The sequence below is a fragment of the Ambystoma mexicanum genome, chromosome 1p, assembly GCF_040938575.1.
Source record: "Ambystoma mexicanum isolate Mex_15411 chromosome 1p, UKY_AmexF1_1, whole genome shotgun sequence".
Classification (NCBI taxonomy): domain Eukaryota; kingdom Metazoa; phylum Chordata; class Amphibia; order Caudata; family Ambystomatidae; genus Ambystoma; species Ambystoma mexicanum.
In genome coordinates, this window is record NC_090921.1 from 323858751 (window position 1) to 323869691 (window position 10941).

At 43.7% G+C, this 10941-nt stretch overlaps 1 protein-coding gene across 1 annotated transcript in view; it reads right to left on the minus strand.

The window, feature by feature from the left end:
• The window catches only part of LOC138569735 (hippocampus abundant transcript 1 protein-like), a 227720-nt gene extending 224664 nt beyond the window's left edge, over nt 1–3056 (minus strand). Inside the window, exon 1 of the mRNA XM_069647982.1 lies at nt 2591–3056. Coding sequence (XP_069504083.1) covers nt 2591–2671 — 81 coding nt within the window. The 5' untranslated portion in view covers nt 2672–3056. The remainder of the gene's footprint in view (nt 1–2590) is intronic.
• Between the last annotated feature and the right edge of the window lie 7885 nt (nt 3057–10941).

The following is a 10941-nucleotide window of genomic DNA, read 5'->3' on the forward strand; positions in this document are numbered from 1 at the left end:
CAACAGCCCCTAGCTTGTAAGACTTGCAACTATTTTCTCTATCTATATGACCTGTAGCCATTTTCATAAGACTGTATGCCTACAACCACATTCTTTAAGTATACATAACTGTAACCACTCTCTTAAGCTTGTATTACCTGTAACCAAATTCTTAAGATCTGCGCCAAGATGCCTGCGGGTTAGGTGTGCAATACAAATGTAATAATAAATAAAGGGAGGGGTTACTTTTTGGATTTTGAACCTACTGCATTTTATGCAATTCTTAGGTGGCAAGACGGGGCTTTGCATTCCACTTAAGAAAAGTGAGTCATGAAAGAATTAAATAAAGATGTGTTGGTTGCTAAGACCTACACAACCCTTCACCACCTTCAAAGTGTTGCGGGAAGAGATGTATGGGGTAATACAAAGGGTCTTGTTGAGATTAAGCTAGGCTAAGACTAAATGAAGAGTTCTTTGGGGAGGGGTGACATGAGGCAAGGCTGTGGTTTACCTCCCATAAGTGACAAGGTACTGACCCCAGAGGAGGAACACGAACCAGATGATGGTTTACTAATGCAGAAGCAAAGAAAGGAAAGAAGAAATGAATACCAAGGCCAAAGTAAATTGCAAAAATGAGCAGAGGGCAAAGAGGAAGGGAGATGACATTGAATCCTCATCCATCCACCGAACCTCCCGACTTGGCAAAGCAATAAAGCAAGAATCTAAAAATATTCATTTCCAGAGTGAAAAATAAAAAGGTTCATGGGTTGAAATGACTTACAGAAAAGGAATATAACTTTTTTCCGTTAAGCTGGACTGTCAAAGAGGTGAAAGGAGCCTGTTCTCCCCAGTGTCGCCCAGGGTGCAGCACCAGTGCAGGGCTTTAGACCTTTAGACAAAAGGGGCAAAGCAGTGGCCTACCGGTGATGCCCAGAAAAACGAATTTTGTACCCACACTCCCGACTATCCAATCCTCCGATTTTAAGATGGTTAAGACAAAACCCCCATGTAGACCATCTGCGTTCCTTTCAAAGTCCCCCTCAGTTATCTGGTGGTCCGGTTGGAGCGAGGGGCAAGGAGAGCCAGGGATTACAAACTCATGGCCTACGGCAGTGGTACACAACATGCGGGCCGTGGGATGAATGCGGCCCTTCAGGACATTAGTTATAACCCTCCAAGTCACAGGAATTTAATGTTGACGTGTTGCATGGCCTAAAGTCGGGCAGTCACTCAATGTGTCATTTCAGGTGCGTGAAACCTCTGTTGGTTCAGTTTTTTACTTTCCATCATAATTGTGTAGTTTCACTTCTATTTTAAACATAATTTCAGTCCTATAATACAAATACATCAAAATGCTAATGCCATTAAAAAGCTTTATCATGTATTACAGTAGAAAAGTAATAAATAGTACACATTAAAACAGGTTTTATTTTTAACTCTAATCGCGCACTGATGCACTCACACCAACTCAGTGCCATTGACAGTTAGGCCCATTGTCTGGAACTTGTGTGGTACATCCAGCCCACCATTGAAACAAGTAGTGCACCTCTGATATAGGAGTATCAGACATTTACAAGGGGACAGAAAAGAACCACAACTGAGCTATGAGACAGCTTTGAGGAGACCTTGGACCCCTCCTCCATCCCCGCCCCACTTTCCAGACTTGGTTCAAATGTTTGTGCTCATCTGACCAGGGCACTTTTCCTGCAGAGGTCTGGACAATTCCGGGTTCAGGTCAGACCCAACGTCACCATTGCGACCAATAATGTGTTCAGATTCAAACAAAGCTGAACATCACAGCATTGTACAAGTCTGGCGTTAGCAAAAGCCGACAACCATAAAGCGACCTGCAATCCCATTGATTTAACACTCAACTATTCTCCACTCCTGCTCATCTCCTAGCACCCAATACACTAACCCCACATTCCATTACCTTGGTAGACTGGATTAAAGCTGCTATATGATGCTCCACCTCAAAACCAGGCTCCTGCCTCTAGACAGCCCGAAATGACGTCGCCATGGCCTCTCCAATTGGAATGCAGATGCTATGCCACCCACCTGCGTTATATAGCCTACTGTGCATAGCTCCCAGTTGTTCCTGGGGATCTTATACCATCTTTGCTTGATAAGCCATCCACCCACCCACGTCCACCCTTCTACAGCAGTAAATGGGCTGCCCCCGTCACTGTTCCATCTCTTTGCACAGAAGCAACATTTTGCCATATGAGCACCATGGGCCTACGGCATTCATTTGAGAATAACCCTTTCAGGACTTACGCTGGCAGGACCATTGCCACAAAAATACACATAAAGCTCTAACCCAACCACCATATGTGACACTGGCACCCCTCTCTGCCTCCATTACTGAAGATATCCACTGTTCATCACAACCTTCTCCACTCTTCATCACTCTGGCATCGATGATGACACCTGCACTCACCTGTTATCCTCTCTGGTCATCTTCACTTTTTGTCTGCGCCCCCGGTGCCCCCACTTTCGAGACTCTCCCCTCCGTGATTGATCATCATCTACACCTTACTGCTCTCTCTGTAATGACCTTCTTCTGGCCACTCTAGACCTATATTAGACCTTTGTTTTGCTCGCTCCTTACCGGCCCGCCATCCTTGATGATGACCCTCCTCCCCAGCAGGGTGCTGCGGTTCGGTCTCTTCTTCTTTTTCTCGCCGGTCATGCTGCTCTCCAGGTAGGGGCCATGCCGGGACGCGAGTGTGTCCGTGCCCGGGTTGAGTCGGGTGCTCTGACAGTCCACGAAGCAACGCCCTCGGCTCACACCATTGGATCGTCAGACATATCCTTTCTCCTCATTGGTCAGAAATCCTGTCATTTAGACCAACCCTCCTCCCTCCATTGGCTCGTGAACCGGCAGGTGAAGTGGAGCGCCCGCGCATCCATCTTGGAGGTGGCATTGACACCCCACCTGTTTGAGGATGAAAGCAGAGACCTTTTCAGGCTGTTTGCTACTGGTGCTTCGTCAACGCAGATGCGATTTTGAGCGTGCGGTTCCCCAAGATCTCACTGGCTCGCGGCCGCCCACTGCTAAATACTGTAGCTTAGCTGTCACAGGTTGCCCCGCCCCGGTTTTCTATTGGTGATACCAGCGTACGTTCTTACCTCTGATTGGAGAAGCATCTGCCACTCTATGTCTGATCGCTGTATACCCGGAAATGACTTCTACACAAGTCATAAACAATATCTATGCAGGCCACGCCCACCTTGGCCACCCAGCCTCAACTCATGCCATGTACAAGTACCTGTATGCTAGTATGTGCCGAACCGCCTAGCACTCCATCAGCGTCGCTTGCACTCCCCACCAACAACCTCCTATTTCAAGTACACGTTTTAGCCTTCAATATGTAGGCAGCACCTACCTACTTGCTCCGCCCAACCCTGTGTGAAACACCGACTTAAATTGATCCTCATTTTATGGGAGGAGTTTGCTTATTTGGAGGGGACAGTTAAATCCAAGAGTCAAGGGCGTAACTTACTCTGTAATGTTGGAAGTGGCAAGCAGCAGAGGAGAGGGGGTTATGGATTTCCCAGCAATGAGGTGGACCCTACTAAAAAAGACAACACCACGAGTCTGGAACCAGCACATCTTTATATAATTGTATACTGACTAATAACTATATCCTACTACGATTGATTTACATTAATTTCTTCCATTTATATTGCTCAACATATTGTCATTTATCATGCTTGAACTAGTTTAAGAGCACGTCCAACCACTCCAATTTCATTTGGCTTAAGAATAGTGGAGCTTTCAAAAGTTTTTTCAGTGAATCATGACAACAAATCTTCAAGGATTCAAAACATAGAAGGGCCCTGCAGAGGAAGGCAGGTTGCCATCCCGAGTACTTAATTTGTAAAAACATACATTTTAGGATCCACATTATTTCGAGCACGCCTGTTACAAATCTGGACGGGCAACTCCCTGCCCACGATTGCCACCACCCATGGCTGCTCCCCACAGTATCAGCATATTTGAGATTAAAGTTGTAATTCCCAGCAGCACATTCTGGGTGATGGATACCCTACCCAAGCCGTGTGTGTTACTAATATACTCAACACTTAGTAACATAACCTTCTAGTTGTATCTTGAAAGTGGAGACACATTTAAGTGCTTCTTTAAACACATCATCATCAAGGTTTTGGTCTGATTCTATACATTTCAAGTGTAATGTATTGACCATCTATCCACAGAAAAAATAGCAGATGTGCTCAGAAAACACATTCAGGAAAAACCATTACTGAACGGATAAACTTGACTATCAAACACGGCAGTTAGATGATCTTCTATAGGCTGCACTCATGACAATAACTCCCCTTTAGCAGTGGCGTTTCCCCTGGCCTTTGCCCAGTGTAGGAACTACTCTCTGTTGAATGTCCTGTTGTTGCCAACCCACACATCTGTGGCCGTGATGCTGATTAGTACAGTAGTGGAGCTGCACCAATGTCATGCAAGCAGACTGAAGCACTGTGCTGACACAGCCAGCATAAGCAACCAGCATTGATTGCTCCATTTCAACTCATGAGAATCCATGAAATAGTTACCTGCCCTGCCCACCTTGCTGATCGGGTTCATGAATAACAACGAACTAGCTCAGGATGTTGTTTGTTGTGTGGCTACGACTGACCGAAAGTTAAAACAATATAGTTACCAAAACGCCACATCATAATGAAACTAAGTCAGAGCCAATAAGTGCCATAGTTCAAAAAACAAGTATCGGGGCTGAGCCCTGGCAACCCCACAAAACCCTAGAACTAATCAGTGGCCATTCACCACAGGAAATTGTTATTCTCTATTTTAAACTCATGCACAAGCTAGAAATAGATGTCTCTATCTATAGCGAGAGCAGGTCCTCTCGTGTTGTAGAAAGAATAAAAAAGTTTCTATTTTCTGCAGAAGCATCACCTCTTTCTAGAATTTGTAACACGTGTGGGTTTCTGGTGCTAGAAAAAAAAATATATGTATATATTTATTTCCAGAGCCTGCCTATCCTAGAATAAGAAAAGGTATTGTTTACATTTTAGCTCTGACTTTGTTGTATTTCGAGCAGTGTTTCCCACTGGCGCAAGAAGTAGTATCTTTCTTTTTCTAGCCAGAAATCAGCACTGGCTGGACCCTGCAGGGCAAACAGGTAAGGAGGATGACGATAAGTGGGTGTTGAAGGGAATTTTTGGATGGTTCACTTCCTCTGAGTGTCTTACAAATATCTATGGGCAACTGAATTTTAAAAGGGTGAATTGTGAATAATCGCAGGTCACTTGTGAGGCAATCCTAACACCCCTGTTAACCTATTATTATTATTATAATTTGTGTTATTTATTGATCGCGGACCTAGCTCCTGGAAGCAACAAAGTGCTTTACAATCATAGGGGGAAGAACACAGTCAGGAAAGCAGAGAAAAGGGAGCATGAAACTGACAGGGGAGGGCGAGGGTGGGAAATTGGCAACATGGGATCTACAAGCATCTGGGGGAGACACTGAGGAGCAGTGGACAGAGTCTCAGGTTGGGTGTGGAGAGCAGGGTGTAAGGATATAGGTGTTAAGGGATAGCCATTCCTCACATACCGTTTCACAGCCATTTTCACATATTTTCATGCTCCATCACAGAATTCGGAATAGGACTCTCCTAGTAAAACATTGTAGTATCATTTAATTCATTTATCTATGTGGAGAAAGAGCTATGGCTAGTGACAGTCTATGAGTAAGCTAATAGACAATTTAGACTGTTGAATGCACAACATAAACGGTCAATATCATACATAGAGAAATGCTTTAGTCTATTAAACTATGCATGAGTGAGTATTTTTCTGTAATACACATTAAAGAAAATAACATTTAAGTGCCCCCAATTTTGGCATCTGAGAGAAGTAAGTCAGAGCAATCTAAAGTGATTTGCACAGAATCACATACTTTCGGTAAACCAGAATTTAAATTGTGTTTCATGGTTCCACATCTTGCAATTGAAGCAGCAGCCTATATCTCATTTTGTCCCATAGTTGTCTTTAAAAATCTGCCATATGTTCAATAAAGCTGCATTAATACCATTAAACCAAATTGCAAATCAACCTAAAAATGTATAAGAATTCTTAAAAGAAATGTGTTAGGCAAAGCAGGAATCCACTTTGTAAGGACAAAAGAACCCAGAGTGCGTGTCTGCGAAATAAGTACAAAGCAATGCAGTAAAGTATGCAATTTAAAAAGAAAATGTTGTCATTCTCCACAATACAATTTCAAATACAAGGAAGGGGAACAACTGTGTGTAAGCTGAAGTCATTGATCCCCAATAATTTACTGTATACTACCATTTGTGAAGTTGACAAACTTAGTGAAGAAAACATGCCCCTAAATATCAATTAACGATTAATTAGTATAGTATGTTCAGATGCATGCATATATGAGGATATATGATGCAGGACAATGGTAACATATCTCAGTGGGTTGACCACCCACTGCATAGATATGTGTGCTCTCTGTCACAAGCTTTCACCTTAGTATGCCCAAGATGGTGTTTTATTGTACAATGTCCAAATAATTATTTTAGGTCATATTAACACTCATTTATGACATGCAGAAACAAAGACTGCCTTGTGGCATGTTTATCTATTTATCTTATCCATTGTGAATTCTTTTGTGATCAAAAGAGCATTGTTCCTCTGTGTATATAAAATAAATAAATAAATACAATAAATAAATATAAGGGGTGTCACAGGTGGATCAAGGAATACCCAGATTCACAGAGATAGTTAAAGGGTTTTTATTTGCAGAATGGTCAGGGCCCTATAGCTGTACCTCTCTCTATTGACTGCACCAATCCTCCCTTTTCAAGGTATTGCTACTTCCCAGGTTAGAGCATGTTGACCTCTACTATCTAGGTTCTGACCTATACTAGTGGTGACGTCCTCAAAGCAGAATACCTTATCTGTCTATCCTTCCTCAAGGACTTTCTTAATTGACCCTACACTATCCAGTAGTCAGTTATCTAGACTACACTATCCAGTAGACAGTTATCGAAAAACAGGTCTTGTATTGTGCCTTTCAGACACTCTGCCCAATTCGGTCTCCTTTCTATCACGCACATCTTGCATCCCTCTCATTTCCTGATGTTCTCCTCTTACTACTCTCCACCGTTCAACTCCATGCCTCCTATATCACCGTTCAACTCCATGCCTCCTATATTTCTACTTCCTACTTCTTCCTCTATCTCTCCAATGTTTTTACTTCTTGTAAGTCTCACTCAACCCTTCAATGTTAGTACTCTCTGCAACACTATAACTCCCTCCTCCGAACTAGCCTGAGGGAAAGGACAATGGCAGCCATGGCAGTCTGCCACCTTGTGAGAATTTATGTGCTCTCCTGCCATAGTGTGCATTGTTGGCCTGGCACCCTGCAGTACTTATCCGTCACTCAACACCGAGTTCTGGGCAAAGCCAGAGAGACAAGGGCAGTCAGTGGAAGTCTACCACTTTGTGAGAATGTCTGTGCTCCAACACTATTTAATTTAATTTAACTTAATCGTTTTTTATAACGTGCCTAATACCATGGCTGAGTTCGGTTTCTAAGCGCGGATCCGGGATTTGAACCTCTGTTGCTCTGCATGGTCTTGCTTCCAACACCAGCGTGGCCCCTTGCAGTGTTTATCGGCCGCCTGATAGCAAGCCCTCCACACAACCTGAGGGAAAGGGCAAGGGCAGTCCGTGGCAGTCCATGGAAGCTGCTGTGGACCTGGCAAGGAAAAGAAACTTGTTAGACAAGGTCGTTTCTTTGATGAACTGAAGCCTGGATGAATTGTTTTGAAACATGGATTTTCAGTATGGTGCTTTTCTGCTTTGATAGTGGAGAAGTTCTTTTGAGCAAGTCAGTTTTATACTTTGGTATTAGGATCCTTGTTTAATGATGTATGCTTTTATTTTTGCACATATTGTCATGCTTGAAGTGACCCATGCAGTGTATTCCTGATTATTCGGTTTCATGTGAAATTTCTGCTTTTTGAAGAGCAGACTTGAAAAATACCGATTTACTACGGTCAATTTTGTCCGTCACTCAAAAAGCCAAAATAGCACACGTGTGCTGCCTCCTTTCACCACGAGCATACATACACCCTCAATCCCCCACCACGTTCACACACACATGCAAACACACAACTAGTTACGTGTATCCGCTGCCCCTCCCCGCGCTTCTTCTTCTTCTTGCTGATAGATTTCTATCCATCAGCAGTGATTTATTTGGATACCGAGCTTGAGCCTCATTACTCCATCTTCTCGGGTTGAGTATGTAGTCGTAGGTTAGGATTCTTCTTGGTCTGTATGGTCTTGTCACAGTAGGGCTGGTTTCACAGGGTCTTCGCAGTGATGGGCCGCGGGTAGCGGTCGAAGGGGTTTGCAGTGGTGGTAGTGAGTCTTCTGCTGCCCCTCCCTCTTCACAAACATTCCTTTTATACACACAGTCACTCACACATTCACCTCGGACACCCGTGACTCCTCCTCTGCGTCCCACCGCACCTGCCAGCTTCTAAATTGGTCTTTTTTAAAATCGATTATTAATAATCGATTTTTCCACTTAGTACCCATTATTCAGGAGTGGGTAGTGCAATGGGGAGGAACGTGTGGACTGTGACAGCCTTTTGGGCCATTTGGATGTTCCCCACTGCCTCCCTATGAACTATAACTAGTAAAGAATATCAACCATAACTCAAGCATTAACTATATATAGATATCTAAAAGCAAGTCGAAGATGCACCTTTCCCCTGGGAATGGATCCAAAATAGTTGCACACTTATCTGCACCTATAACGGAAGTCAATTCATTTATCAATGAGATTGAGTGCCTTTTGGATGATATTAAGCACACGAAAGGATCGAAAGCCATGGAATCTACAGATATGGTTAAGCAACTGATATGCACGTGTGTAGGAAAACTTAAGAGCAATAGGAAACCACAGCAAACCAAGTTGTCTTTCACCAAGTCATGGAAACATAGTCAAACCTCAAGCAATTTCTCTGACTGCAACCCTATTGTGACACCAAGGTTGTTAAACCAATAAGGGGGATGCAATTAGATTATTCGGGTGGAGATGCATAATATTGGTGAAGACACAGACACATTTTGTGGAACTGACGAAAAAAGCAAGAAAGTACGATCTGGCCAATTAGAGGAGTCATCTATACATCACCATGTGATTACTGAAGGGATTAACGCTTCAAATAGATTTCAACCTTTGACTAAATTGGAAAGCCAACCTGTTTGTATTATTGAGTCAACTGTTACTAGACGGGAGCTCATTAATGGGAAGACTGTCAGCACTTCAGGGGAGAACATGTGTGTTTTAGGGCTAAACATGGGACTATTGTTTCAGATACATCACACACTGTGGAGACCTTTTCTAATTGTTCAGACCTCATTGCGGAAATTGCCTCCTTATGGAAGACGGGATTAATGTAGTTAAAAAGGATGTAAAAGAGTTAGAAAAGGTGATAAATTCTTCCAAGGTTAGGCAGGCAACTACAGTGTTTGAATCATCACAAATGAAAGCAATGAAGAAAGCAATTGATAATCACACAAAAAAATGCATAAAAAGTCCGAGGGCAATAGGTCTCTTAGCGCTAATCAAGGTGGATCTAAACAATTACATGCTGTGCCTAACAGTGCACTTGTTGGGGTAAGGGAGGTAAGGAGAGATAAACTCATAAGAGCCAAGAGTTCTTACTCCCCGCTATTTTGGCCTAAACACTTTCCTGTCCTCTCTAACATCGAAGGATCTTGCCCCTGATGTATACAGTTAGTGCGGCAATGCGTGGCAAATAATACTCAGACAGAGCCAGAAGGAACACGTCTTCTTTATTTTCCTTTCCCCCCCTACACTGCCGCAGTATGCAGCAAAACCCCTACTGCGCATGCACGCTCTCGCACCTCCCATTTGTATCTGCATTTGTGACGAGGTTCTGTCACGAAGAGTTAAATGTGTCCTCTCCACACATGACATCTTCCCCTAATGGGCCAACAAATACGCTCTACTCAGAGTTCATCTTATATCTCTTAAAACAATCGTACTGGCCACTTGATGCACCCCTGGGGTCTTACATGTATCTCTGGTTCTGGATCTACCCACATGACCCTTGAGTCCTCTCCTCTTGACTCGTCCTGCTCATCTTCAAACTCACTCTCATGTCCCATCTTTTCTTCTTCTCCTTCACGATATAGCTTGAACTAGGATATATTTCGTGTAATCACATGCCTGGAGATGAGGCCGTGACCAACAACCCCTTTATCTGAGAGATCATCAAGCATGCTGGGTCAAACTTACATTCACATGTTCTCTCTTGTCTGCATCGCACAAGCAATTTTTCTCCTGCCTCTAGCGTGGTTGCTCCGGCCCTTCTCCTCTCCTGTGTGTATATCTTCATCGCTTGCTTCTTGACAGTGTCCTCTCTATGCAGCGCTGTGAGGTCGCTTTCTTGAGGTTTCTCGCGATGGGGATTCTTGGTTCTCACTTTTCTCTGGAACTCGGAGGGTAATTTCCTTGTTGTCCCATGCGCCGAGTTCCTGTAGTCTCTGAGCATGCTGTATACTGCATGGTTTAGCGATACCCTGCCCAGTTCATTCTGCTGTAGTACCTTCTTGAGACTTCCCATAAACGTCTCCACCATTCAACTGGCCTGAGTCCAAAGCGGTGTTATCTTACGATGCCAGGTGCCCATGTGGTTCATGAACCTTGCAAATTCCAAACTGCCGAATGGCAGTCCAGTTTCTGATTTGAGGACTTCTGGAAAAAACCCACGCGGAGAACATATTTTCCAGCTCAGGCATGACAGTGCTAGCTGCTATGGAAACAATCATTTGTACGAGAGGAAACCGGGAGAAGTCATCCAGTATTTACGCATCCAAACAGTCCAAAGAATTCCACTGCCACGTGCGTACATGGGGCATCCGGCATTTCAG